The sequence below is a fragment of the Cynocephalus volans genome, chromosome 2 (assembly GCF_027409185.1).
Source record: "Cynocephalus volans isolate mCynVol1 chromosome 2, mCynVol1.pri, whole genome shotgun sequence".
NCBI lineage: Eukaryota > Metazoa > Chordata > Mammalia > Dermoptera > Cynocephalidae > Cynocephalus > Cynocephalus volans.
The window spans coordinates 204,679,330-204,707,182 of NC_084461.1; the positions used below are offsets into that span (position 1 = coordinate 204,679,330).

The following is a 27,853-nucleotide window of genomic DNA, read 5'->3' on the forward strand; positions in this document are numbered from 1 at the left end:
CACCCCACCTGCCTGCAGCAAGGAAGGAGTCGAGCCTCAGGTGTAAGGGATTTAGTGGAGCTGCGGAGGGAAGAAAGGGGGGTTGGGAGGAACCTCCCCAACCCCATTCCTTCTGGCTCGGGGACGTGGCGTCGGCACTCAACAAGGGAAGTGCTCCCGGGATGCTGAGCGCTTCATTCTGTCTCCAGGGCTCAGGCAGGGTGGCCCAGCTCCATCGCGCCCCCGGACCTACAGGTCGGCGCGGTCCGAAGCTCCTTCAGGGAGCCTAGCGGGCGCCCACACATACTCGGGGGGCACCTGCGCGTCGGGCGCCGCCTTGCGGTAGAAGCCAAGCTCCTGTACCAGTGTGTTGATCTCCACGCGGGTCATGTCGCTGAGTGGGATACGCTGAAAGGGGAGGGGAGGGGCGGGGTCAGCGCGCCGAGCCCCGCCTCTTGCCCCTCCCGCCTTGCCTCCCTTCGGTGGACTTACCTCCAGTTCCTCGTACCTGCGGCCCAGCAGCACGAGCTCGGGGTCGGCCCCAGGGAGGTGCTTCATCACCAGGTTGTGGCTGGAAGTGGTGTTAAGGGGGGTAGTGGTGGGCAGAGGAAGGGGGGCTCCCGGGGCCTTGCCGATGTAAACAGCACCGCCTCCTTTGCTGAGCGCTCGGGTGGGACCGGGATCCCAATTTACACGTGAGGAAGTTAGAATTCAAAGAAAGGGTCCTTCTCTCCATTCTTTGGAAGTCATCACTAGTCAATCTCTCTTGCCTACCCAACTTGGAAACCACCTCAGAATACTCTGGCCAGTCACTACCAATCAATTCCAGTTGCCAGATGAAAACTATTTGTCATCCCCATCTGTGAAGTTAGGTGGAAGGAGATTCTCCCAGATGCCCTCCCCATTTTCCTCTGCCCAGAACAGAAGGAGGATACTAGAATGGAATGTCCTGGGTGACGAAGGCCTTCACCTGGGGAGGAACCAGAGCATCAGAGAACATGACCCCACACACCGCATCCCCCAGGAACAGAAGAGAAACTGAAGCCCATTGAGGTCATAGAATGAGTCAAGTGGAAGCTCCTGACTCCCAGCCCAGGGATCCTCCCGCTGCCCCCAATCATTGGGACCATGTTGCCCATTCCCCAAGAGGCTCAGGAAGGACAGAGCTGGGGACCCTTTCCTTCAAACTCACCTCCTTTAGGCGGTTCAGCTGTCATCCCCCACAGGTCTGGAGAGGGAACAAAATGGAATGTCAGGAGTCCCTCACATCTACCCAATACCATTTCATCCTCATCTCCAAGCTGGGTTGGGCTGTGAGTTATCCCTGGAACAGCAGTTCCCAGGGTGTGAAGTAGATGGAGGGCCCTTGTGGGCAGAAGGGGAAACTGTACAGGTGGGGAAAATCAGGCCTAGAGACACCAGGGGAAAAGGAGAGCAAGGCCAGAGACCTGCAGGCTGCTTGTCAGCCTTGGAGTTTTTGCCTGCACACTGTATTGACTGTTGACTCACTCCCAGTGCCCAGGAGAAATGACCACCCTACTTCTCTCAGGCAATACAGACCTGAGCCTGGTCTTTGGCCCCTGAAACCCCAGGGTGAAGGCAGACCAGAAGGAAACAGCTCAGAACTGCCCTCAGAACCACACCTGCCATCTGGTCCCTACCCCACCGCATGCAGAGCTGGCCCTGCCTGCCACCTGCCGCCCAACCCCACAGACCATCTGGTTGTTTCCCTGATATGGAAGGATGAGAGGGCCCCTCCCTCCATTCCCTAAGGAAGCCACCTTCCACACCTTCCAGCAGGAGTCCAGACCCCAGGACCACTTATTCCCAGCCTTTCTCATCCTACCTACCGGCTTTTGTCAGAGAGAAAACTTAAGGCCCAGAGAGGGTCTGTGATGGTCCAAGTCACATAGCAGGACAAGACTCCGGAGGGGGATTTCTTGGCGGGGGTTGGGTGGGGAGCGGAGCTGTAGAGTTAGTGTTGGTAGCCGAGTTCCCGGCGCCCTTCCCTGCCTCCCGCATGGTGGAGGGAGGAGCTCAGAAGGTCTTCCCTCCCCCCAGAAGAAGGAATAAAGACTCTCTAGAGCCCCAAGCCCTGGAACTGGGGTAAGGGAAGAATTCCAGGAAAAAGTGGAGTGATGGGGGGGGAGGGGATGGGAAGTTGGGCTCCAAGGGGTAGGTTTGGGAGAGTCACAGGCCGGAGAAGAGTTGGGTGATTGGATCAATGTGTCTGGGGGCCGCTGTCTGGCCGGATGAGGAGGTGGGGAAGGGTTTGGAGTTCCAGGCCGCAAAGCAAGGTCGGGTGTCTCGGGCTGCCACGGTGGGTGCTGGGGCATCCTGGGGCTGGGGAACAGGAGGGATGGTCCCAGCCCTGGGTGGGGGTGGGTAGGAACTCAGGGGTCGGGGTGGTCCTGAGCCGGAGTGGGGCTGTGGTCCCAAGGTTATGGGGCTGCAGATTGGGGAACGGTGGAGCCGGGGCTGGGGGCCGACGCACTCACCTCTACCCGGGCCCGGGCCAGGCCTCGCAGTCGGTTCCAATCCGGCCGGTAGGTGATGGCAGCTGTGGCTGAGGCCACAAGCGCCGCCAGAAGCAGCAGGAGAGGCGGCGGAAAAAGCAAGAGGCGCATCGGAACCCGGCCGAAGAAGATCCGCAAGCTGGAGGCTAACCACCCGGCCGCTGCGCCACGTCTGGGCCCGCAGGCTGGCCCCGCCCCCGCTATTGGCCCCGCCCCAGCAGAGACCACAGCCCCGAAGTCCGGTCTCCGCCCAAGAGCTCACATGGGTGCCTCCAACGAGCTCCCGGCGCCGTCCCGGCTCCGCTCTGGCCGTCGGTCCTTTACGTTCTTAGTGCCGAGAGTGTGCACGTTCCTTCTGCAGACCGAGCGTGTGGACTCTTCCACGGGATGCAGCCAGACAGTACCGCTTCACGCCGGCAGGGGGTGCAGGTGGGACGCGGACAAATACGGGAGTTTCTGGACCAGACCTTCGACTTTAAGATGGGGAAACTGACGCTTGGGGAATCCGTGTTTGTGCTTTTTATTTATTCGGACGAAATTCCGATCAAGATTTCTATTCTCTAAAGCACACATTGTGGTAATGGAATATTACTGCCCTGTGTGCCTGAGACAATGTTAGCTTTCATTGACAGTTCATTCCTTACTTCAGAAAGGTCCCATGAACTCCGTTTTGCAGATTAGGAAACAGACTCAGAAAAGTGAAATGATTAAGCTGTGGATCTGGGATTTTAACTGGAAAGGTCTCTGTGATCATCTCAACAGAACCAAGATAACTAAGGGCCGGCCCGTGGCTCACTCGGGAGAGTGTGGTGCTGATAACACCAAGGCCACGGGTTCGGATCCCTATATAGGGATGGCTGGTTAGCTCACTGGCTGAGCGTGGTGCTGACAACACCAAGCTATGGGTTGAGATCCCCTTACCGGTCATCTTTAAAAAAAAAAAAAAAAAAAAAAAAGAACCAAGATAGCTAGATCAGGATGCCACTTTGGGGAAAGTGCATTAAGCAGAAACAGCAAGTCGATCACTGTGCTCTTTCCCACTGATTTAGTGAATCTTCTTAACATTGAACCAAGGCTGCACTATGACCTTCCTGGATCCTAGGTAGTTTTGCCTTCCTGGGCCCCTTCCACCATTTAAAATATATATATTAAAAATTGGATTTTACAACTGCTTTGGTAAAAAGATGAGTATAATCCAGGCTGGAATCATTACATTATTATTATTATATGTTTTCCTTCTAATTTTAAAAGAAATTAAAATTAAAACATTTTCGTGGACTCTTAAAAGTATCATGGGCCCTAGACACTGAGCTTACTGTGCCTCATGGATAATTCAAGTCTGCACTGAGCCCTTTGCTTGCATCTTGCTACCTCCCTTTCACTGCCTTGATTGTAAAGACATAAAAATAATAGGCTTAGAGTTGTTTTTTAATACCAATTTTTTTATAAATACATGAGGATGTGGTAAATATGATTGGTTCTGTCCAGACTATGGGCATACTAGGCTATCTCCAACACTGCATTTACTGCTGAGGAAGTATTAATTCACCCAAGCTTACTTTTTTGTTGTTGTTCCACTAAATGTTTTCATTTTTATTTTTATTTTTTTATTTATTTATTTATTTTTGTCGTTTTTTCGTGACCGGCACTCAGCCAGTGAGTACACCGGTCAGTCCTATATAGGATCCGAACCCGCGGCGGGAGCGTCGCCGCGCTGCCAGCGCAGCACTCTACCAAGTGCGCCACGGGCTCGGCCCTTTATTTTTATTTAGTGTTTATCAGAACACTACCTCATGGTGAAAAATGGGAGACACAACCTAAGCATGTCACAGCAGGGGATGAGTTAAATAAATTATGGTACCTCAACAGGATGGAAAGCCATGCAGCTGTTTAAAATGATGTAGCATAGTGTTCAATGACATGGAGACTATTCATAGTTATTGTATTAAATAACTGGAAAAAAAAGCTATGAAACAGTAATATAGTAATATCAGCTGGGAATTATGATGCTCTGTTTGCAAATCACACAAGTTTAAACTGGCTTAAACAATACACGGAATCTGTCGGCTCAGTTTTTGAAAGTCCAATGACAGAGAGGGCTTCAGGTGAGGTTTGATCCAGTTGATGAAGTCACCAAAACCTGGTTTCTCTCCATTCAGCTTTCCATAGTGTCAGCTTATCCTTTGGCCAATCATCTGCATGGTGTCAAGGTGGCTGCCAGCAGTAAGCAGAGCCACAGTCTTCTTCACTCACATCTAATGGGGGAGAGATCATCATTTTTGGTAACCTCCTCAGGAGAGAAAACAAGCTTTCTTTCCCAAAAGCTCTCCACAAATGTCTCCTTATATCTCACTAGCCCATCAATGATCCAATCATGTGTCTGGGGAATGGGAATTGCTCATTGGCCTAACCAGTTGGGACCCATTCCTGAAGCTGTGGGCAGCATCCATCATATTCCAGTTCCTGTGAAGAGAGAGATGAGTTTGTGTCAGCAACTCAGTAGCCAACCAATTTTATAAAATATATATATAAATATATACATCTATGTCAAAAAAAAAATCTAGAAGGAAGGAAACAATCTAGAAAGTCAAAATGGTCCTCTCTTGGTGGATGAAATTGTAGGTGAATTTTTTTCCTCCTTTACACTTTACTCTGTATTTTCTATAATAAACATGTTTTAGCCAAACACAAATAGTAAACTTTGCTTACAAAAATAATGGGACTTATCCCACTGTTTCCCTATGCTTCTACCCCACCCCAGAAAGGGCCCCAAGAGTGACTGAAGCCAGAGGCCCCACAAAGCCTGTGGTTTTTCTGCTGGCAGAGCAAAACCCCTGCGCCCTGTGGGCCCTTGTGGTTTGCTGGACAGATGCCACCAAACCACTCTCATTGCATTAACCTGAACACTGCAGCCTGTAGGGACCACAGCTTGGGCTGCTGAGGGTTGACCAGCCAGCCAATGGAACCAACAGTGGAGACAGTGACCACAGTAGTACCAGGAACATTCTAACATCAGCAGCATGGGAGGCCCAAGATGTCCCAGGATAGATCTCTGCTTGTAATCCATGCCCTTATGTGGCAGCATGTAATTTAGGACAGCAGCCTTTCTCGAGTGGGACTGGGGTTAGAGATTAGTCTGTGGTGGGGTCAGACTCAGAAAGGGTTAAGGGCAGGCTCATATAGGGTCAGGGTCAGCCCATACCTTAAAGACAGGTTTAGAAGTGACTCTGGGGCTGAAGTCAGGGCTCAGTCAATGACTAGACTTAGTCTTCAGTCTGTGACCAAGATCAGTACATGAGCAGGGTCATGGCTCCACCAATGACTAAGCTCAGGGCTCAGCCTTTGACCAGATTCAGAGCACAGTCTGAGGTCAGGGCTCTGTATGTGACCAGAGTTGTGTGACCCAGGGACAGAATTCAGTCTGAGGTCAGGGTTCAGTCAATAATGAGGCTCAGGGCTAGTCTGTGATCAAGATCAGGGCTCAATCTTCCACCGGAGTCAGGGTTCAGTCTAAAATAAGGGTGAGTCTGGACTGGGGTTAGAGTTCAGTCTATGCCTAGGGCTCAGTCTTAGGCTAGGATCAGGGCTCTGCCTATATCCAGAATCAAGGTCTCAAGTTGGGATCAGCCTTAATTGGGCTTGGATCAGGGCTAAGTATGTGACTAGAGTCAGGGCTCATCCTAAGGCAATGGTCAGATCTCAACATAGAGCTAGAGTAGAGGCTCAGTCTTAGCATTGGGTCAGGGCTCAGTCAACACCATGATTAGGGCTCAAGTTGGATCTAGGATCAATCAGGGCCATAACCAGGTCTTAGTCTGGCTCTATACTCTCTTCTGAGCCCCAGTAAAAAAGTTTTTGGAGACATGGGAACCCAGGGAAGGTCAGTCTGCAAGAAATGAGAGGCCCCAGGCAAGCTTAGCAGGGACTGGTCCCTGCAGTAATTCTGCCCTTGCCAACTGAGGCTGGGTGTCCTAGAGCCTTCTAACCTACATGGCTCTGCTGTTCAAGATCCCCTCGCACCAGAATAAAAATAGCCACTCACTTCAGAGCAGCTGACAGCGGGTGCTGGGCTGCCTGGGAGGAGGGGAAGCTGGAGAAAGGGAGGAGGGATGCCTGAGCTCAGTCCCAGCTGTGTGACCTTGGGAAAGTCACTCCTCCTCCTTGAGCCCTTTTCATTAGTGGCAGAATGGGAGGTGGGGATGACACCTGCCCCAGAGGATGGGAACAAAGGGCCAATGACATAACATGTGGCACTTGTTTCCAATAAGGAACCCTGAGTGAAGCCTTGGGCGAAGAAATGCTCCTTCGTGCCCTCCCTGGTGCTTACCTCTTCCACCTTCCTCAATACCCTGTATCACCTCTATACCTTCACAGACATTTCTCAAACAGGGCCACAGTGTGACCTCCCTCATGGTGGGCCTAGGTCAGGGTGATGAGGGAGGGAAAGGAAGGGGGACAGGCCTTTCTGTACCATTGCCATCTTCAGGTGCCCCTGGAAAGAGGAGTGAGGAAGAGGAAAGAGGAAGAAGAAAGACTTCTCTCCCTTCCTTGCTCATGGTAAGTCAAAGGGCCAGGAGGGCACAAGTCCAAATTTTGCATCCTTTTACAGCTAGAACCTTCTATACCTCACACCTTTGTACCTGCTATGCTCTCTGCTTCCCAGGGTGTGTCTCCTCTTCAATTTAGCAACATGGACTCTCCTTCAAAGAAGGGATTTAGTGGTCACCTCCTCTGTAAGGGATAGTTATCCACTGCCACCCTAGGAGCCTCATGCTCTGTCCTCTCCACTGGCTGTGTAATCCCTGAGCCTCAGTTTCTTCCTCTGTCAAATGGGGGTCTTACTACCAAACTCACAGTGTTAATATGAGGAGTAAATGAGATAATCTGTCAGCCACCAGCATCCTCCCTTCCTGTCCCTGACCCCAGCAGCTGAAAGGGTAGCACTAAGAGTTTCCAGGAGGGGGCTGGATGAGCTGCACCCTCTGCCTCAGTATACCACCCCACCCCCAGAGTGAGGGAAGGGAGGAAGCCAGAAAGGACCTCCAGAGACAGCCATCTCCAGGGAGGCGGTTCTCTCTGGCAGCTGCCCCCAGCCTGCCTCCCTGAGCCCCAGAGCCTGTTATCAACCTCCTTAGTCATCACACCAGGAGTTCAAATATAGCTCCTAACCACTCCCTTCTCAGCCGGGGTCTGCCCCCCACCCCCTTCCCGTGGCAAGGCCAGCCTGGGTCTCAGAGTCCCTTCCTCTCCTCCCAGGAGTACAACCACCCAAGCCTCAGTTTCAGCATCCACCCAATGGGCAGGTTGTAGTAGATGATGATGATGGTGATGATGGTGATGATAACTACAGAACAGCCTCCTTTACCGAGAACCTGCTGTGCCAGGCTCTGTGTTAAACATAGAGTATTGTCTTGTATGTATTGTCTTGTTTAATCTTCACAGCAAACTTAGGAGGTATCTACTATTTTTATCTCCCTTAAACAAGTCAAGAATCTGAGTGACCTCCCCAAGTAAGTCAGTGGCAGGGCCAGAAACAAAGTCCCCTGTAGGGTCTGAGCTCAGGGAGGGGGTGGATTGCCCCCTTGGGACAGAGAGGACTTCTGCACACCCATTTGTATGACATTCGCCTGGCTTCCAAAGGACATTGATGGCCCTGTCCCAGCCCTAGATGGCTGAGCCCTAGGACTGGTCCCAGGGGCCTGGATCTGCCCCCATCCCCTCTAGGACTGCATCAGAAGCTGGGTACTCTTGGGTGCCTCAGTTTTCTCATTCATGAGATAGGAGTCAGAGGGCTGAGCAGAGTGAGTTCAAATTCTCCTTCCCTCTCTGATGACCCAAGTATCACCACCATGTTTATTCTCATATCCTCCCTCCCTGTCACCCTGACCTTCACCTTCAACTTCACCACCACCTCTTCCATCAATACAACATCCCCAACATCTCTTCCGGCTCCTTCTTTCCTCCACTTTTATTACCACCCTCATCCCCACTACCACTATCCCCTCATTTTTCTACCTCCACCATCACCATAATCTGTACCTTTGTTATCACCTCCACCATTGCCATCACATCACCTCCACCACCTTCACTTCCATCACTGTCAGTCCCCCACTTCTGTCATCATAATTACCTACATAATCTCGTGCACCTCTGCAATCACCTCCCCATCACCACTGTCATCTCCACTATCACTGTTCAAAGACCTTTCTATCCCAGCACCTTAATATGGCCTGAGTCTCTGCCCCTGCAAATTCCAGCCTCACAAAGACTCTGGGCCTGAAATACAGACTAGACCCAGAGACAGTCAAGCAGAGGTGGGAAGCCCATCCAGGAGAACAGAATGAGGCATCTGTTCACATGACCTTCACGTAGGGGACTGCACAGGCCCACGAAGATGCAGATATGACTGTTGACCAACAGGGAGCTCTGGTCACAGAACTCTGGTGGACATTTTCTGCCAAAACTGGGTGGATCACTCCTCTCTAAGCAATCCAGCAACCCAGAATTCAGGGACTGCTTAACAGATAGGAGTGGGAGTGGAGAAGAGGCTAAAGTAGAGAGCCCTTGGTCATCCCTGGACAAACCTGACCCTCTTCGGTCATTCACTCCTCTAATTCATTCATTCATTCAACAAACACTCCCCTGTGTCTGTTGGGAACCAGGCCCTCTGCTGGGTCCTGGCCACAGGAGCTCTCAGGCCTGTTTTTGACCCTCTTGTCAGTTCATTTCCCCACTGCTGGGCCCTTCTCCACCCCAGTTACCTTCCCCCTGATACTCATAATTGGCTTGTGCTGGTCTTGGGTCATTAAGTTTCCTTACTGAAATTCAGGAGACCTTACCAGTTCCCCAAGTGACCTTGAGCAACTCTCCCTCCCAAACCATACCCAGTGATTACTGGAGAGAGGAAAGCTGAGAGGAGCTGAGCTGGGACAGGCCTGGCTGTGGGGATATCTGAGGGCAACAAAGTGTCTGCAGAAGAGGGGGGACCAGTGCTGAGGCTGAGATGGGAAAGGACTTCAGTGGCTGGAGCCTGAGTGTCTGGTTCTGGGATGGGAAGGATAGAGCCAGGTGAGGGGTTGGGGGAGGAGTGAAGTTGGGAGGCGGGGAGGGCACCAAGGCCTGAAAATGGGGCAAGGGTGGGGGCCAGGGCAAGCCCTGAACTGGCAGGGAGTCAGGAAGGCCACAGTATCAGGACACCAACTCAGGTGTCACTGAGGCCCTGGAAAGGATATCAACCTCCAAACCACCTGTTCCTGCCTTACCTGCAGGTGTGTAATGCCCCTCCCTGGAGCAAAGGTTGGCGTGGCTTACTGGCGGGAGAGTGGAGGCAGACAGCCTCCTCCATGCTTTCAGTTGGGATCGGGGCCAGACTGATGTGCACACTCCCCCTTCTCCTCTCTCCCTCCCACCTCCCCCCTCCCTTGGCTGTTCCAGCCTCAGCAGCCAGCTTGAAGGATTTCCAGGCCACCTTCAGGCTGGGAAGTGGGTGACTGTGCCTTTAAATTCTCAGCAGGTTGAAGCAGCTGATGACATCACTGGTTCCCGGGAGCGGAGGAGCTGGAGCCAGAGCCCAAGGGAGCCCGGGCTGCTGGGGGCTGCAGACATGGAGGGCCAGAGCGGCCGAGGCAGCAGGAGGCCAGGGATACAGGCTTGCCTGGGCTCCCTGCCCATGCCCCATGGCGTTTCCCAAACTGGGGCAACCTCCAAGGTAAGACCCCTAAAACAGTGCCCTCATTCCTGATCCCTGGTCCTACACACCCCCACACACATTGCAAGCACCTTGGTGCCCCTTGCTGAGGGTCTGGTACTTTCCTCCGCACACCAAGCGTGGGCTAGGTGAAGAGGGCACCCTGGGAGCTAAGGGGCAGGAACAAGATGCCCAGGGAGAGATGGAGTTTGCCATCTCCAGGAGCCCCCAGAAAAGCCCCGGGCTGGGTGTCAGGGGACCCAGCTGTGCTCCAGCTTTGCTGTATGACCTTGGGCAAGTTGCTTTTCTTTTTTGAGCCAATGCAAAATGAGGGGGCTTGTCTCAGAGGACTAAAACTGTGACATCTGGGATGTCTAAGTTGTTAGTGCTGGAGGCGGTGTGGTGGTTGGGGGGAGGGGGCACATGGCGGGACACTTGGAGCCAAGGAGGGTGCCCAAAATGCAGCCTTAAAGACCTGAGTTTGGGAATGGAGGTGAAGGCAGAGTTTCAGGTTCTCTGAACAAAGAAGGACATGGGACAGAGACAAAACTACATCTTTGGAGGCAGGGATGGGGCCACCCTGGAGAAAGTGTAGACCTTCTTCTGCCCTCCATGGCAAAGATGCTTTATCCTGTCTTCTGGAGACAGGGGACAACAGAAAGAGAGGATGGGTGGGGAAGGGAGAGGAGGTCCCTTCACAGTCCCACTAGCTGCCCCCACACACACACACAACTGCCAGACATAAAGAGGATATCTGCTTGCCTGTCCTCACAGATAGGGGAGAGGGGAGAGGAGGTAAGAGGGCACAAACTGGGCACGGAGAGGTGTGACATCAGGATCAACTTAGAATCCTGGACTTGCTCTGAATGTTAGATTCACACTTGGTGAGGATGGACTATTCCACAGGGCTTGATGGAATTCTAGCAAATGTTGGGTTCATAAGTGCAGAGAATATGAAGCAAAGTCTCCTCAGAATATGGTGCGGCCAGGGACCCTTCACCCAATCCCTTTGTTTTACAGACAGGGAAACTGAGGCCCTGGGCAGAGAGGTGCTTGCCTAAAGTCACATAGCGCTGAGGTTGGAATCAGCATGGCCAGTCTCAGTCCCCAGCTCTTGCCCCTGCAGAGAGCTCTGGGAATGTGTGAGAGGACAGAGGGTTGTGATCAAGAAGTCTGAGATGTTTGGTAGGGGGAAACTGAGCATTTTTGGGCACCATGGAGGAAGGGGGAGATATTTAACAGGCTGGACCCAGTGTGCCCAGAGTGGGCAGACCTGGGATATCAGGTCATTTCCCTTGGCTCGGGGAGCTGCAGGGACTGCAGTGGGAGGGTTGCCCAGAGAAACTGCCCAAAGTGGGCAGGCAGTGGGTGCCAGCCAGGAAGACAAGGAGAGCCCTCAGGTTCAGGTTCACACTCTGCCTCATTTGAGTCAGAGTTTCAGCCTTCCCATCTGTGAAAGAGGTTTTAGACTTGAAGGAGGGAATAAAGCTTTGCATCTCATCTCCTCCAAAAGAGAAGCTGACCTGCAGCAGAATGGATTGAAATGAGATAGTAGGAAGAACTTCCTCAGAAAGATGTCCCTTTCTTAGCTAGATGGGGCTGAGGGGTCTATGTGGAAATTGGGAGCCAATCCCCTGGTTAGGGTCACCCTGAGTCTTTGATTTGTCCTCTGCAAGGTGGACTCAAGTTTTCAGCTCCCAGCAAAGGAGAATGCAACCCTAGCACCCACGGAACCAAGGTTGGCTCCGGTACCTGTGGGGCCACGAGCAGCTATGTCACCTTCCTCAGAGGGGCCAAAGCAGGCTCTGGCATCTCCCCGACCCATCCTGGCTCCACTGTCTACCCCTGGAGGGAAGAAAACAGCTCCTGACCACCACAGTTCCAGCGTGGCTCCAACAACTGTGGGCCAGCTGGTGATATCTGCCTCAGCTGGACCAAAGCCTCCCCCAGCAACCTCGGGCTCAATCCTGGCTCCATCACTGGGGCAGCTGGTGATGTCTGCCTCAGCTGGGCCGAGATCTCCCCCAGCAACCCTGGGGCCCAGTATGGCTCCAACTTCCAGGGACCTGAAGCAGGTGCCACTCACCTCCATGGGACCCAAACCAGCACTGGCAGCCTCAGGTCTGAGTCTAGCCCTGGCTTCTGAGGAACAGCCTCTACAGCCCCCATCCAGCCCTTCTCCTGTGCCCAGTCCAGTTCTGTCACCTTCTCAGGAGCAGGCTCTGGCTCCAGCACCCACGGCATCAGCTACAGCTTCTGTGGGATGGACACCAGCTAGACAGAGGGATACCCCAGCTTCTAGACCTCTCCCATCTTCTGAGGGGCATCTCCAGCCTACAGCTCAGGCATCTGGTCCTATGAGCTCCCCATCCTCTATCCAAGCCTCCCCGGACCCCCGGTTCTCCCCCTCTTTCCGAGCCCGGCCTGAGGCCCCCCGCAGTAGCCCTGAGGATCCTGTCCTGTCACGGCCACCCCAGACCCTGCCCTTGGATGTGGGCCAAGGCCCTCCAGAGCCTGGCACCCACTCTCCTGGACTTCTGTCCCCTACCTTCCAGCCAGGGACCTCCTCAGGCCAGACTATGCCCCTACCTCTGCCCAAGCCACCTCGATCTCCCAGCCGCTCCCCCAACCGCTCTCCCTGTGTTCCCCTGGCCTCTGAGATGGCCCTCCCCAAGCCTGGCACCCAGGGTGCAGGGCCTGGCAGGTGCCTGAGCCCCAACCTTCAGGACCAAGAAGCCCCAGCCCTGGTCACCACCTCCCCTTCTACATCCACCTCGTCGTCCTCCTCTTGGTCAGCTCAGCCTACTTGCAAGAGCGACCCTGGCTTCCGGTGAGGAGCCCTCTCCCAAGAAAGATTATTGGGGCTTGAGCTCTGAGACTAGCCATTCTTCCAGGGTGGCTGGCCTATTCTTCCTCAATTTGCCTCCCTGAGGAAGAGTGCTTGGGGCTGGGGGCATGCTGGGCCCACTCTAGGACCCTCAGAAGACAGCATCCCCTCCTAAGGGACTTGCCCCTCCCTGAAATGATCTCCCCTGGGAGAGTCTGGTAGGAGGGATGCTGGGCCCAATGCGGATCCTTCTAAGGGCTTACACCCACACCTGCCTCAGTTTATCTCCCCAGAGAGAGCCCTATGGGAGGGAGGTTGAGGGTGAGGGAGTGGTGCCCAGTAGGAAACCCTCCTATGCCCCTGCCCACAGGATCACTGTGGTCACATGGAACGTGGGCACTGCCATGCCCCCAGACGATGTCATGTCCCTCCTCCACCTGGGCAGTGGTGATGACAGTGACGGCGCAGACATGATCGCCATAGGGTGAGGGGGCAGGGCATGTGGACATCCCCCCAGCCCCTCGGGCCTCCCAGACCCTCGCCCATGGCAGGGGCTTCTGGGCATCTAGTCAATCCAACGGCCACCCCACTACAACCTCCCCAGGTTGCAGGAAGTAAACTCCATGATCAACAAGCGGCTCAAGGACGCTCTTTTCACTGACCAGTGGAGCGAGCTCTTCATGGACGCGCTGGGGCCCTTCAACTTTGTGCTGGTAACACCCCCCTCGCCTTTGTCCAGGCGGAGACCCTGCTGGATTCCTCGCCCCAGCTCTGCCCTGACTCACTGTGGGGCTCGCTAGGCCTCTGTTGCTGGGTCCATGAAATAGGAAGATGAAGGAGCAGACCTTAAGGACAGGGGAAAGGCAGGGGCGAGGGCGGGGGAGTTGTGTCCTGTCCCCAGCCACATCGCCTCCTACTGCAGGTGAGTACTGTGAGGATGCAGGGCGTCATCCTGCTGCTGTTCGCCAAGTACTACCACCTGCCCTTCCTGCGGGACGTGCAGACCGATTGCACGCGCACTGGCCTGGGTGGCTACTGGGTGAGCTTGGGAGCGGACCCGGGAGGGAATAGGGCCCGAAGGTGGCCCTAGATTAGTCCCCTCCCCACTCTCCGTTCCGCAGCCTGCGCCTCCCAGAGCATAGCCCATTTCTAGACCCCGCCCCTATTCTCTCCTAGCTGGGTCCCAGTGTTCTGCCCCTTCCCCTGGGGACCCACCCCTCTTCGAGCCTCATCCACCCGCATCCCTCTCTACGCCCCGCCCAGTGCCTCACCTCCTTGCCTAGGCCCCGCCCATAGCCCGCCCGACCCTGTCTTCATAGGGTAACAAAGGCGGAGTGAGCGTGCGCTTGGCGGCCTTCGGGCACATGCTCTGCTTCCTGAACTGCCACTTACCCGCACATATGGACAAGGCGGAGCAGCGCAAGGACGACTTCCAGACCATCCTCAGCCTCCAGCAATTCCAGGGGCCGGGTGCACAAGGCATTCTGGATCACGAGTACGGGCCGGGCCGAGGCGGGGCCAAATGGAGATTGGGCGGGGCCCTGGGTGGGGCTTGTGGAGGAGGCGGGACCTATGGGGGTGAATGACCACCCAAGCTACAGGTAGGAACATGAATGCAGATAACAATTTGGTGGGGAGGGATGGACCCTTCCTGGTGGCGCTTTACTGAGGGGCAGGGCCTTGCTGAGGGCCGGAACCTAATTTCCTCTAGACCCGCCCCCCTCGCCTCTCTGCTCCTTGGCAGACTGGAGGCTCTGACACCTCCACTGCATCGCTAGAGGGGCCAGTGCTGTTGGGCTGGATGAGGGCCGGGAAGGACCTGGGTTGAATCCTTCCACCCTGTGGACCCACCGATCCCCGAATAGCCTCGTGTTCTGGTTCGGGGACCTGAACTTCCGCATCGAGAGCTACGACTTGCACTTCGTCAAGTTTGCCATCGACAGCAACCAGCTCCATCAGCTCTGGGAGAAGGACCAGGTGGGGAACCCCAGCCCCAATCCCCAACCCCCAAGCAGACAGAGCATGTCCCAGGCTATGTACTTGTACCTTAGGTTATGTTCCGTGCCCTCACCTGCTCTGCCCCCTCCCTGGGTACTGGAGGAGCCTACCCAGGCTGTTGTCCAATTCTGCCCTCATGGACTCCCACAGCTCAACATGGCCAAGAATACCTGGCCCATCTTGAAGGGCTTCCAGGAGGGGCCCCTCAACTTTGCTCCCACCTTCAAGTTTGATGTGGGTACAAACAAATATGACACCAGGTGAGCTCAGCACTGGGATGAGGTGGGGAGGTGCAGTGAGATCTTCTGGAAAAAGAAGACTGTGGGAAGGTGGGCAGGAGGCAAGGCTGTGGGCTGTGCCTTGACCCCCAACCCTGAAACTTGGGCTACCCCTGCCCACTGCAGCGCCAAGAAGCGGAAGCCAGCCTGGACGGACCGTATCCTGTGGAAGGTCAAGGCTCTAGGTGGGGGTCCCAGCCCCTCAGGACGGGAGAGCCACCGGCTCCAGGTGACCCAGCACAGCTACCGCAGCCACATGGAATACACTGTCAGTGACCACAAGCCCGTGGCCGCCCAGTTTGTCCTGCATGTGAGTCCTGGCCTCATCCTCTCATAACATCCCTAGACCCAACTCAGCATCCCACTGCCCACCAGTAACCCCTTGCACCTGACCCATGTAGCATCCATTTGTCATCACAGAGTGGGAGTGGGGTTATGATCTCCATTTTCAGATGAGGAAGCTTAGGCTCACAGACATTCATCACTTGCCCAGGATCACACATCTAGTAAGAGGAAGAGTTAGGATTTGAACCCAAGCCACTCTGATTTCAGAGCCCATGCCTTTCCCACAAATCTCTAAGTCACTTCTTCTGGGAAAGGTTTAGGGCACCTTATATGAAAATCCACACTTATAATAAGACTGGCAAAATCATGTTTATTCAACCTTTATGTAGCATTAATTCATACTCATTCATTATTTACTGAGTACTTACCATCTTACCATATGCTAGGCATTATGAAAGTGAGGTAGTGATGGGAAGGGGCAATAGGGATATATATTTTTTTAAAACTAAACTCTAAATAGTTACTATAACTTAGTATTGGATTTAGGATTGAGGTCCCAGGTTGTCAAACCAAAGAGGGAAACTCCTAGAATATCAGAACCAGACCTGAGAGACCATGTAGTTCAACTCTGTCTTTTTTGGAGAGTGAATCTGAGGCTCCTAGTGGTGTAGGCACATGCCCCAAGTCACCCACAGCTTTGGCAGTGGCAGAGTGGGGTAGGTCCCATCTTTTCAGCTCTGGAACCCAACTCTGGGCTCTTGATCTGATAAGAGGGATTCCTACAGGCCAGAGAATGTTTTTCCTTGTAACTTTGTCACGTGATCAGGCAATGGGACATTGGCCAATGTCTTCAGCTGGGAATGGAAATCTGCCCGTGCCTGGCCTCCTATGACCTCTGGAAAAGGGCTTGGGCATGAGGTTTAACCCTGAATCAGGGACCTCACCTTGAGAACTGCTCCTTTTGGCACTCAACGCTGTCTTTCCCTCCTTGTCCAGGACTATGTCCCTCAAAACACATTACCTGTTGAATACCTACCACATGCCAGACCCTGTGCAGGGCGCTTTACATATGTCATCCCTTTGAATGTCTCAGTAGGCCCTGAAATGTCCAAACTCTCCTCCCTGTTTTACTTGTGAGGAAATTGAGGCTCAGAGAACTTTAGTCTCTTACCTAAGGCAATGCAGCCAGAATAGGGCTCAGCAGGGGTTTTGACCCTGCAAGGCTTTGGAGGGCATTTCCAAGGACCCACCCTGGCCAGATCCTGCTGTTAGGAACCCAAGGACAGAAAGAGAATATGCCAGTTTTTTCTAGAGTGGGTTGGCTCAGAAGCTGAGGAAGGGAAACCCAAAACCAGACAAACAGGGGAGCAGACAAAGACATAGGCTGACACCACCTGAGCCCTTTGCTGAGGGATAGAGGTGGAGCCAATACCCTGGCTGTCCGCCACCCCAGTGACTTCACCCATTCAGGTGGCCCCTGGTTGGCCTGGATTGACCCTGGGGGAAGGAGACTCATGGTTATAATTTGTCTTCATGGACTGATGGCAAGGCAATAGTTAGTGGCTCCTTATTTAGTACTTAGACTGGGGTAGGGAAACTGAGTCTTGGGATGGCTAGGGCCTTGCCTGATGTCACACAGCAAGTTAGTGGCAGAGCCTATAAATGAACTGAGGACTCCAGCTCCCATTCAGGGCTCTTTCCTGCTCAAGGGTGTTCAGCTTATCCCAGACCACCCAGTGCGACATAGGACTTTACCTGTCTCTTTTGCTAGCATATAGGCAAATAATTTATTGAGCACCTACTGTTATACTGGGAAATTTATGGGATGTGTTAAAAATGGCATCTCATTGAATCTGCAGAACAACCCCAAGAGTTAAACAAGAGCCTTTGAGTTTGCAGACAAGGGCCCTGGCATTCAGAGAGGCCAAGGAACTCACACAGGGTTGTATAACCTGTCACAGAGCCAGGGCCAAATCCAGGGTCCACTAGCTTCAAAGCTGTGTTCTCACTCACTTCCTAAGGAGGCTGTGGGCAGAAGGAGCCCAGGCTTGGGGGCAGGAAGCTTGGCATTTATCTTAGACCTGTTCTGCCTCAGTTTCCCAGTCTGTGAAGTGGCCTCAAAGGCTCTTTGTCTCAGCAGATTTTTGCTGACTCGGGCCCAAGAGACCTAGGTGTGTGGGATACTAGAGGGTCTCCCCTGATGTTGCCCCTGCCTCGCCTGGGCAGTTTGCCTTCAGGGACGACGTGCCACTGGTACGGCTGGAGGTGACAGATGAGTGGGTGCGGCCAGAGCAGGCTGTGGCGAGGTACCGCATGGAAACAGTGTTCGCTCGCAGCTCCTGGGACTGGATCGGCTTGTACCGGGTGAGAAGGACAGGGGTGGATAGTGACTCAGGGAAGAAAGGGGTCTGGAGGAGCAGCTGGGAACCAAGGTGGGGTCACTGGCTTGTCCAGAGTTTGAGCCACACTGGGAGGCTTCTGGAATCAGGCATTAGGGGTCCCAACTCTGATTCCTTTCGCCCCAGGTGGGTTTCCGCCACTGCAAGGACTATGTGGCTTATGTCTGGGCCAAACATGAAGACGTGGATGGGAATATCTACCAGGTACTTCAAAGGAAGGGAAAGTCGGGGAAGTCCCCGTTGCCCTTAGGACTTCAGGACCCAGCTCGAGGGGTTCTGGTGCTACCTCCCTGACCCCAACTTGGGCCTGTCCCCTTGGGCCCACCAGGTGACATTCAGTGAGGAATCACTGCCCAAGGGCCATGGAGACTTCATCCTGGGCTATTATAGCCACAATCACAGCATCCTCATTGGTGTCACTGAACCCTTCCAGGTAAGTAGGCCAGACTGCAGGGTCAGGGATGCCAAAAGACCCTGTTCAAATGACACAGCCTCTATATTCTGCTCCATGACCTAGGACTAGTAGGCCAGTCTCCCTAGGTCTGCCAGTGGGAAGGGTTGGAGTAGTTCCCTGAGGCATCAGTGTCCGGGTTGGGCTGAGCTTCTCAGTGACCAGCGCTACCCGCAGATCTCACTGCCCACCTCGGAGTTGGCCAGCAGCAGTACAGACAGCTCAGGCACCAGCTCGGAGGGTGAGGATGACAGCACAATGGAGCTGCTAGCACCCAAGTCCCGCAGTCCCAGCCCTGGCAAATCCAAGCGACACCGTAGCCGCAGCCCGGGCCTGGCCCGTTTTCCCAGTCTTGCCCTACGGCCTTCATCCCGGGAACGTCGTGGTGCCAGCCGTAGCCCCTCACCCCAGAGCCGCCGCCTGCCCCGGGTGGCTCCCAACAGGGGCAATGACGGTGGCAGCCGGGGCAGTAGTGAGGAGGGGCCCCCTGGGCCTGGCCCCTGGGTCTTCCCACCAGCTGTGCCTAGAAGGCTGGGTCTGCTGCCTTCCTTGCGCCTGGAGACTGTAGACTCTCATGGTGGTGGCTCCTGGGGACCTGATCAGGAGGCCCTGTCCCCTGAAAGCCTGTCCCCCAGCCCCCAGGGCCGGCAGGGACTGGAAGAAGGGGGCCTGGGGCCCTGAGGTTGGGCAGGCAGATGGGCCCAGGTGGTCCCAACTCCGCTTCAATCTTCTGCAAACCTGTCTGCCTTTCTCCTGCTGTTGCTCCAGCTGTATCTGTACCTGCCATTTGTCCCAGCCAGGGGTGGCCAACTGGGGTCCCCCAAAACTAGGTCCTGGCACCTCAACTGTGACAATCAGCAAAGCCCCCTTGGGCTCCCCATCTGGAATAGTGGGGGAGCTCTGGCAGATGTACCAAACCTGGAAGTCATCCATTAGGAATTAAATTCTCCAGCCTCAATCCCGGCTCCTTCCTAAATTGTTAGCAGTCTGGGGATGGGGCTAATCAGAGGCAGGGACTAAAGAGACAAGAGAATAATAGAACTGACATTTACCAGGCAGCAGCTATATACATTATATATGCCATTTCCTTTAATCTGCACCACAGACCTGTGAGTTCGGTGATATTCTTAGACCCATTTCACAGGTGAATAAACCTAGGCCTCCAAGAGGTTACGTCAGCCTCTCAAGGTCAGACACCAAAGCACAGTTTAGCTGTGTGTTGGAGGGAATGTTTACTAGGTGCTAAGCACTGGACATGTACTGGTTCACCTAATCCTCAACAACCTTACGAGGTAGCTCCTGCTTACAACTCCATTTTTCAGAGGAGAAAACTCAGATTCAGAGTCGGGGAGGGAGGTCCCTTGCCCAAGGGAACAGGGGAGATTAGAATTTAGGTTTAGGGCAGAAAGAATGGGCCAGGAATGGCACAGTGGCTGTTAGAAGATGGGAGGAAGAGGGGAATTGGGAAGCCCTCTCCAAAGACACCCCCATGCCCATCCTGGATTCAGACGCAGGTGCTTCTGAGACATTCCTAATTCCCTACCTGCTATCCCTGGCCTAGGCAGCCAGGCACTAGGGCTCTCCTAGGTACGCTCTTGAAACATGTATTAATTTTGCAACATGGACATACATGCACCTCCTCCTGGTACTTCTTGGAGTAGCTGCAATAAGTTACCCTCTCCCCATCCCATCTGTATGTGAAGTTCTCTGGCAAGGCCCAAGCCCAGGGCATCAGAGTGAGCCTCCTGAATGCTGCATTCTCACACAGAGGGGTTGTATCATAAGCTCAAGGTTACCCAGCACAGTAGGAGACATGGTCCAGCATTTGGGCCTTGAGGTCTTCCCTCATCCAGCCTCCTGGCTGTCCACAAGATCCTCTGCTATGCTTCAGTCTAACCCATGGAAAGGAAGCCAAGACTCTCAGGGCCTGACAAAGCCAGGGGCAAGGTCCAAGCTGGTGCCCAGGACAGCTGGAACTGAGGTCACTGGCTCCAGGATTTCTGCTGCCCCTCAGGTCTCCCAGCTGCCTCAGTTAGCTGCAGGCATTGGTCATAGAATGAAATGGAAGCCCCCAGGTGCTCTGAAAGCTGTGCCTGCCGCTCATGCGTGCCTTTATCCTGGAGCTGGAATCGCCTCTGCTGCAGCCTCCGCAAATGCCGAGCCGGCACCTTGATGGCTTTAGGGTCTCTGGAACAGCTGTGGGGAGAGAAGAGGTGGGGGGCAGGGGTAGCAAGGATGCCACCCTGCTCTGCAGACAGGGGCACCAAGGCCCAAAGAGGAGCAGGGCTGGGCCAGAGACCAATAAGGGAAGGAGGGGTGGGGTACACCTAGGAGGGGGCAGAATAAACCTGGACTGGTACCCAGAGGCCTGGGTTCTGCCACTAGCTGGCTATGGAAACCTGAGCCAATCTGGGCTCAGTTTCCTCACCTGTGCAATGGGAATGGTAGTGGGCCTGACTAGGAGAATCAGAATCCAAATGAGATTGTGGATTAGGAGTAAGAGTTAAGCTAGCATTTTGCTGTGTGCCAGGAAGGCCTTCAACTACGTGCATCACATAAGTCATTTCCTTCACTTCTACAACCATTTTACAGATAAGGAAATGGAGGCTTGGAGGAATGAATCAGCTTGTCAGGGTCACACAAGAATTAAATGATAGAGTGAAGATGCAACCCGCATAGGTCAACAGCAGAGCTGAACCCAGGGCAGCAGGGGATAGAGGGATGTTGGCGATGGAGCTCAGAGGCCCTCTGACCCCTTTCCCCAACCCCTGCCCAGGTACCCAAAGTGGGTATAGATAACCCACCCCTTGGGAGAAGCCCCCATTCCTCCTAGCTCTGCCATCACTTACCCTTTGCCCTCAGCACAGTCCAATGGAGGGGACAGCTTGAAGCAGTTAGTGCCCAGCAGTTCCCAAAGCATGGTGGCACTTGCAGGTGGGCTTTGGAGCCTCAGGACACGTGCCAGACTGAGGGCAGAGGCAGGCTCAGGCTGGGGTAGGGCCTTGCCCACATGGTGCCCCTTCCCAGTGCCTGGCAGCAGGCAGCCTACCCCCAAGTGTCCAAGGAGGTCTCACCGGCGTGTGCAGTTGCAGTGGAAGAGGGGCTCACGGGCACTGTTGAGCAGCTGGAACCTGGTTTCCTGGGGCCTGATCTGGTGCTCACACTGGTCCAGGTGGTGGAAGCTGCGGCAGGCCCGGCGGGCATCTGGGGCAAGTTTGGTGGTAAGTGGAGCCCTGTCCACCAGAGAGGCCCAACCAATGCCCACTGCCATCCAGGAGAAACACTGGCACATGTGCTCAGCTACATAAACACAGTCTCCCTTCATCTCATGCCCTTTGTGCTCTCAGAGTGCCGTTTATACAGAAGTGTCCCCCCACACACACACACAGCAGTACCACTGTGGGGGGAGCTCAGAGTGCTGAGGGTGGTCAGGAAAGGCTTCCTGGAGGCACAGGCTGCTAAGCTAGGCTGGGAGAGAAGAAGAGAAGAGAGTGCTTCAGGCAGAAGGAACAGTATGTGCAAAGGCCCAGAGGTAGGAGAGAGCAGGCTGCTTTTGAGAATTAAGTAATTGTGAAACTGGAGTTTCGAGCTTGAGGGTCCCTGGGTGTTGGGACATCATCAGCTGTGGTAAACAGGAGCCATGGTGGGTGGATTCAGCGGGGAGTGACATGGTCAAATTTGTGAATTGTGAAAATCCCTTGCTGCAGTGTGATTTGATGGGAGAAGTTGGGAGACCCTGGGAGGTGTTTGGAGCAGGAAAGAAGGCAACACACGCCCCCCCACACACACACACACAGAGACAGGGACACCCCCTCACATCAGGCATCCCCAAGATTAGGTTCTAAGCTCACCCTGAGGTTTTAGGCCACCCTGTGGGTCCTGGAAGCCTAAATGGTGGACCCCTGGCTGGGCTATAGGAGCCACATCAGGCCTAGGGGAGGCCATGGGGGCCTGGAGGGCTGTGATGTTAGCTTTGCTGGGATGCCTGGATGCTTTCCGCTGCGACAGCCACTTCCGAGGGTGCTGCTTCGAACGAGGCTTGGTAGGGGCTGAGCTCTGAGGGCTGGAAGTCACAGAGGTAGCCGGGGAGTTCCAGGAAGCATTGTAGAAGGTCCTGGGCTGGAGGCGAGCAAGGGGCACCGAGCCATACGTCCTACACCTGGAGGGTGACAGTTAGTGGCAATTGGTGACCCAGACATGGCCTGGGTTGTCTCCATGGAGACCAAGGTTCTGCCAGACCCATCCCCCATCCCAATGGGTTGTGGGGGGCCCTCCCAGGATGCAGAGGAGAAGACAGCAGGACAAGACAGATAGCCCTCCTTCACCAGGCTTGGAGCCTGGGCTCCCCCTCTGCTGGGAAGTGACTCAAGAGAGGCACCCACGTACCCGCCCCACCAGTATCACGTACCCGCCCCACCAGTACCACGTACCCGCCCCACCAGTACCACACGATGCACGCCTCCTGCTCCTCCAGCACAAAGCAGGGGGTCTCCAGCACGTTGAAGAAGGCCACGCCCACAATGTCTGAGATGGAGTCGTGCTGATTCCTCAGGCATTGCTGAAACCTGCCCCAGAGCCAACACTTAGAACCCTGGACCACAGAAAGCTGTCTGACTCCTCTTCCAGCCCTCCCTGCCACTACCAGCCAGGTGGTTTGGAGTCCAAGAGTCCCTTCTCTTGGGCCTCAGCTTTCCTACCTGAACAGTGTGGTCTGGGCTGGCTGATCTTTAGGATTCTCTGGAATCCCAATGTCCACACCCAGGAACTGGGTAACTCCACCCATTCCCTGAGCCCCCAGCCCTCCCTGCCTGCCACCAACCTGGTATCACAATCACAGTGGGAGATGGTGTGGAACCGGTAGTTTCGGATGCCATAGTTGTACTGCAAGGGCGAGATGTTCTGTGGGCAACGGTCGTGTTCCCGGCAGCAGAGATCAGGGCCCTGGAAGACCCCTGCTGGGAGGGAAGGGGGCACCACCTCAGCAGGGTCCTGAGCACCAGACACCAGCTCTGCCCACCTGGTATCAAGAGGCAGAGACCTGGTTCTCACCCCAGCTCTGACACAAATGCCCTGGGGGGCCTCAGGCCCTCCACTCTCCATGAGACTCTCAGTTTCAAAGCTGAAAGAGAGCACACAGGCTGCAGCCCCAGTTGGGCAACTCCAAGTGCTGGGCAGCACACCCATTGGAACATAGAAAGGGCTTCCTCAGGGGAATTGGAGACTGCCTCCAGAGTTTCCAAGCTCATGTCACAAACAAAACTCCAAAGTTATGAAAGTATGTATAATGGGATGGCAAATAGGCAGGATGCAACCTTTCACAGTGGCACAACAAAGTGTTGCCAGGATACCAACCTGCTCTGACTCAGGTTCCAAGTCCTCCCTCAACCTTCCACACATATGTACAGACTAGCTGTACTGAGAGTGCAAGAAAGTCGTCCGTGTTTATCACCATCCAAGCAATAGCGTCCTTTACTGAGCATTTCCTGCATGCCTGGCACTTCCCACACCCAAGCTCCCAGCAGCCCTACGAGGGAGGTGTCACCTTCATTTTACAGGTGAGGGAACTGTTCAGAGAGGGAAAATGACTTGTTCAGCTTGGATGTGCTGAGTTGGGATTTGAACCCAGGCCTCTGGTCTTGGTGCTGGTTCCACTGGGCACCCTGTACCCATAAAGCCTCCTCTTGGGTCATGGCTTTTTGGCTCAGCCACCTCTGGATCCACCCCAGCCTGCCCCATCCCATGGATGGTGATCGGTGAGGATTCCTGGGTTTGAGTAAGACTTTCCCCATCCATGACCTCATTTAAGGATCCCATGATGAGACTCATGGTCAACCCCATTTTACAAATAAAAAAATCGAGGTTCAGAGTGGCCAAGTCATTCCCCCAAGGACACACAGCCTCGGAAAGTGGGAGCCAAGGCTGAAGCCTGTGCTTCCCCCACCAGATCCCCAGCCCACACCCCCCCGTGGCTCACCCAGCTCCGAGGAGTTCCCAGCAGAGTCCCCAACTCCACACCACAGCGTTCCAGGCATGGTCCAGCCTCTCTTCACTCGCTGGCGCCCTTGGCCAGGTGCTCCATTCTGCCCTGCTGCCCGCTTCTCTCTGGCCCCTGCTGGCCTGTCCTCAGGCCCGCGGCAGGCCTCCCACTGACTCTGAAGGGTGGCCAGTGCTCTCTGCAGCTCGGGTCCAGGCGTGTGGATGAAGGAGCTCCGGGTGGTCTCATGAGTGCAGAGGGCACTGAAGACTTTGGTGAGCTCCGGTTCGTCCTGCCAGCTACATGCCTGCAGCCTCCTGTGCACATCCCAGTGGGCGTGGAATAGGGCCAGTCTCTGGGCATCCTTGCCCAGGAAGCTCAGGGACCCCAGGGGGCTGCCACGGATGGGCCTGGCCAAGTGGCAGGAGGTGCTGTCCCAGCGGAAGGCAGGAGAGCCCCCCAGAGCCACTCCCAGGAATCCCAGCACCTGCAACAGCTCTGTCAGAATGCCCATTTTGCCCTGACCCAGCCTGGTCAGACAAAGCCCCTGGGATGCCTGCCCTAGGCGGTCCCACGAGGCAGTAGTTTAGCAGCAGGAGCGGAAGCAGTGCCCAGCAGGCCCTGGTGCAGCAGGGCCAATGAATGGAGCTGCGGAAGGAGGAGGAAAGAGGCTGGAGTATGGGGTGATCTTGGGCTTGTAACCGAATCCACCGGCTGGGCAGGCTGCTGATTGGCTGAGGAGGGCACTTGCCAGGGCCCACGCCCCCACTCACCCTGCCTTTCTCAGCACCATCCAGTCACCTGCTGCCAGCCCCGCCTGGATGGGGACTGTGGGAGCCAAAGCCTTGGGCCATGGGGGCGGGGCCAGGAGTTCTGCATCTCCGCGGAGAGGGAAGAGGGTTCAGGGGCTTGGAAGAGACCCCAGAACCTGTCCTTGTCCCCTTCTACCCCAGTGGAGGCTCTCACGCTCACCTCCACCAAGCTGGCAGAGAGCCATGGACCTTGGCCTGGGCTGGGTCAAGGAGGAGAGGGCAGGATTGGGGCCTTAGGGCTACTACCCTAGGAGCTCCCAAGGCTTCTAGGAATGGAAGTGCCCATCCCCAGGCCACCTGATGTGCTCCCCCTCCTCAGTCCTGGTTCTTAGAAAGACTCTTGGCATACCCAGGGGACAGCACCCCAGGGCTCTCCACTTCCCGAGACTAGAAACACAATCCTGGCCCAGCAGCAACCCTCCTGGTCTGATAGATGGGGGAGACACAGCCAGTGCAGGACTTGAGAGCAACATAGGGCAGGGCTGATGCTGTGGATTTGAAGGAACCACAGTCCCCAAAGGAGCAGAGAGTGACCCAGGGGGGATAGGTCTGTGGCCACCTACATTCCGGGACTATGGCCACCTGGAGGACATAGCAGGCATCATGTGTCCCCCAAGACAGGGGTCTCTCCATCAGGGAGGGGCTATACCCACACTTGACCTGTGGCCCCAAGCCTGGCTTCCAACCATCTGGTAAAGCTACAGTATTTACACCCATAGGGCAGATGAAGAAACTGAGGGCTCAGTGAGGTTGGAAAAACCTCAGGTGTCAGGTCCCAGCTGGGGAGAAGTTAGAGGCTGGGAGTGCAGCAGTTGGAGGGTTGGCTGGGAGTCAGGGCTGGCCAGGACAGTGACTTGTTTGTCCATCTGCCTGCCAGCCTACTACTTCCCCAACTTCCCCCTGACCTCCATCTGAGTCTCTTCCGGAAGGATGAGCTCCAGTGAGACAGATCCAGGGGCAGAGCTGGGGCAGGGGAGCTCACTGTGCAGAGGAAGAAGGGGCTGCAGGGCAGGTAGGCCCATCTCTGTGGCTTCAGAACCAGCCTGGGCCTGTGGCCCAAAGGTCATAGCTGGGGACAATGAAGAGAAGGGAAAGAGGGTGGGGGTATCCCAGGGGCGAAACTCCTTCTCTCCAGAGGTTGGGAAAGGGGGTGTGGAGTAGAGCAAGTGGTGGTAGGAATGGTAGGGAGTCCTGGGGTTCCCAAGGGCAGCAAGGACACGCTGATCAAAGGGGAGATCCTCTGGGAAGGATTCTGATGTTTGAAAACCATCATTCTGGTACTTTCTGCTGTTATAGGAACTGCCATCCACCTCTGCTCCCCTTTTCCATATTACAGAGCCCCTCCCTGCTTGTCACCTGGAACGGCCAGGAGGTATCGTAGCAGAAACCCAGCTTTTAGGGTCAGACAGACCCAGCTTGGGTCTTGACATCATGTGACCTTAGTCTTAGAGGTCTTCACTTCTCTGAGACTTAGTTTCCTCATCTGCAGATAGGCACAATCATAGTATCACCTCACGGGACTCTGAGTGAGACTCTCAGCCCAGTCCCCAAGGCATCTAAAATACTGTCACTAAAGCCTCGGGATGCTCCTAGGCAGGAAGTAGTTTAACCAGGAGAAAGCAAGTCCCAGGGTTTTTGGGCCATGGCATCTGTGATGTCTGCCAGCTCTGCCTGGATGAAGACTGTGGGCCTAGTGGCCCAGCCACCACCTGGTTACACATAACTTCGGGCTTGTCCCTGCCCCTTTCCGGGTCTTGGTTTCCTCCCCTGTACAGTGAGAAGTACAGTGGACCTGAACTTTGAGGTCTCTTCCTGTCTGGGCCCCAAAGGGAGGCAGGTTGGGGCCTGCCTAGGCCTCAAGGGAGGGTGTCACTTGGGCTTTCCATCCTGACTCCGCCCAGATGGCCACATGAGGTAGCCTACAGGACAGGCTTAGCACCCTTCCTCCCACCCGGGTGCCCATCAGAGACCTCAGGGCAGAGGAAGGAGGGGGCCAAACCAGGAGGACAGGACAGGCTGGGCCTTGCAGATGGGAGGGGGCCTGAGGCTTTTCTCTGGGTCCCCACCTGTCGGGGTGGGGCAGGGGACGTGGTGGATGCCAGTGGGGAGTGAGGGACAAGGGTCTCTGGGAGGATGTGTTCCCTCCTTCCCCCATCTGATTGTCTGTCTCTGTCTCTTTCCATCAGTCCCCAGCACTCTGTGTCCCCTCCTGGCTTCTCTCTCTCCCCTCCCGGCTTCTCTCTCTCCCCTCCCTGTCTCTTGGTCTCTTTCTCTCTCTGGCTGTGATTCTTACCATTTCTTTCTGTCTCCTCCACCCCTATCGGTCGACATTTTTCTGTCTGTCTCTCTGACTCTAACTCTCCGTCTCATTTCCTCTTTCCATTTTTCTCTGTCTCTCTCTCTCCTCTGTCTATCTTTAGAGGTTTTCACTGCTTTCCCTATTTCATTCTCTCTCTCTGTCTCTCTTCTCTGCCTCCCTCTCTATTCTTCTTTCTTATTTTTCTGCCCTTCCATCTGTTTGATTATCTCTCTGTGCTTCTCTCCCTCTGCTCTTGCCCTCTTTTTTCCATTTCTTTCTTAATTTCTGTCTCTCTCCCCCTCATTTCTCCCCTCTGCGTTATTCTCTGCCTCTATTTCTCTGTGTCTT

General features: G+C 54.8%; 3 protein-coding genes across 7 annotated transcripts; 1 reads left to right on the forward strand and 2 right to left on the reverse strand.

The window, feature by feature from the left end:
* Positions 1-36: 36 nt before the first annotated feature.
* Positions 37-2,720, reverse strand: SELENOM (selenoprotein M). Its single transcript, XM_063084098.1, has 5 exons — positions 2,478-2,720; positions 1,172-1,207; positions 915-949; positions 472-550; positions 37-387 (listed from the first exon to the last, which is right to left on the reverse strand). The coding sequence occupies exons 1-5, from the start codon at positions 2,604-2,606 to the stop codon at positions 229-231; spliced, it is 438 nt and encodes a 145-aa protein (XP_062940168.1). The 5' UTR covers positions 2,607-2,720; the 3' UTR covers positions 37-228.
* A 7,378-nt stretch (positions 2,721-10,098) lies between these two features.
* On the forward strand, positions 10,099-19,258 carry INPP5J (inositol polyphosphate-5-phosphatase J). 5 transcript variants are annotated; one of them, XM_063086863.1, is made up of 13 exons: positions 10,099-10,203; positions 11,859-13,012; positions 13,380-13,493; positions 13,614-13,722; positions 13,932-14,048; positions 14,329-14,504; positions 14,875-14,986; positions 15,158-15,267; positions 15,412-15,595; positions 17,797-17,934; positions 18,096-18,173; positions 18,298-18,402; positions 18,598-19,258. In XM_063086863.1, the coding sequence occupies exons 1-13, from the start codon at positions 10,099-10,101 to the stop codon at positions 19,099-19,101; spliced, it is 3,006 nt and encodes a 1,001-aa protein (XP_062942933.1). In that variant the 3' UTR covers positions 19,102-19,258. The 5 variants fall into 5 exon arrangements, with proteins under 5 accessions (XP_062942933.1, XP_062942936.1, XP_062942934.1 ...); XM_063086866.1 differs by having other exon boundaries at positions 11,859-11,920; XM_063086864.1 differs by lacking the exon at positions 13,932-14,048.
* Positions 19,259-20,402: 1,144 nt separating this feature from the next.
* On the reverse strand, positions 20,403-24,908 carry PLA2G3 (phospholipase A2 group III). Its single transcript, XM_063088257.1, has 7 exons — positions 24,395-24,908; positions 23,240-23,372; positions 22,851-22,985; positions 22,272-22,579; positions 21,495-21,624; positions 21,270-21,386; positions 20,403-20,616 (listed from the first exon to the last, which is right to left on the reverse strand). Exons 1-7 carry the CDS (start codon positions 24,906-24,908, stop codon positions 20,403-20,405), a joined length of 1,551 nt encoding a protein of 516 aa, XP_062944327.1.
* Positions 24,909-27,853: the final 2,945 nt, after the last annotated feature.

What these genes read in the sequence shown, in the direction of transcription:
- PLA2G3 (XM_063088257.1), bottom strand. Translation starts at nt 24,908, where the DNA reads ATGGGCATTCTGACAGAGCTGTTGCAGGTGCTGGGATTCCTGGGAGTG. An exon ending in GTGTGGTACTGGTGGGGCGG is followed by an intron (nt 22,580 to 22,850) that starts GTACGTGGTACT and finishes GTCACCCTCCAG; the next exon opens with GTGTAGGACGTATGGCTCGG. An exon ending in GGGTGGCCTAAAACCTCAGG is followed by an intron (nt 21,625 to 22,271) that starts GTGAGCTTAGAA and finishes AACTTGCCCCAG; the next exon opens with ATGCCCGCCGGGCCTGCCGC.
- INPP5J (XM_063086863.1), top strand. Translation starts at nt 10,099, where the DNA reads ATGGAGGGCCAGAGCGGCCGAGGCAGCAGGAGGCCAGGGATACAGGCT. An exon ending in ACTGGATCGGCTTGTACCGG is followed by an intron (nt 17,935 to 18,095) that starts GTGAGAAGGACA and finishes CTTTCGCCCCAG; the next exon opens with GTGGGTTTCCGCCACTGCAA. An exon ending in TGGATGGGAATATCTACCAG is followed by an intron (nt 18,174 to 18,297) that starts GTACTTCAAAGG and finishes TGGGCCCACCAG; the next exon opens with GTGACATTCAGTGAGGAATC.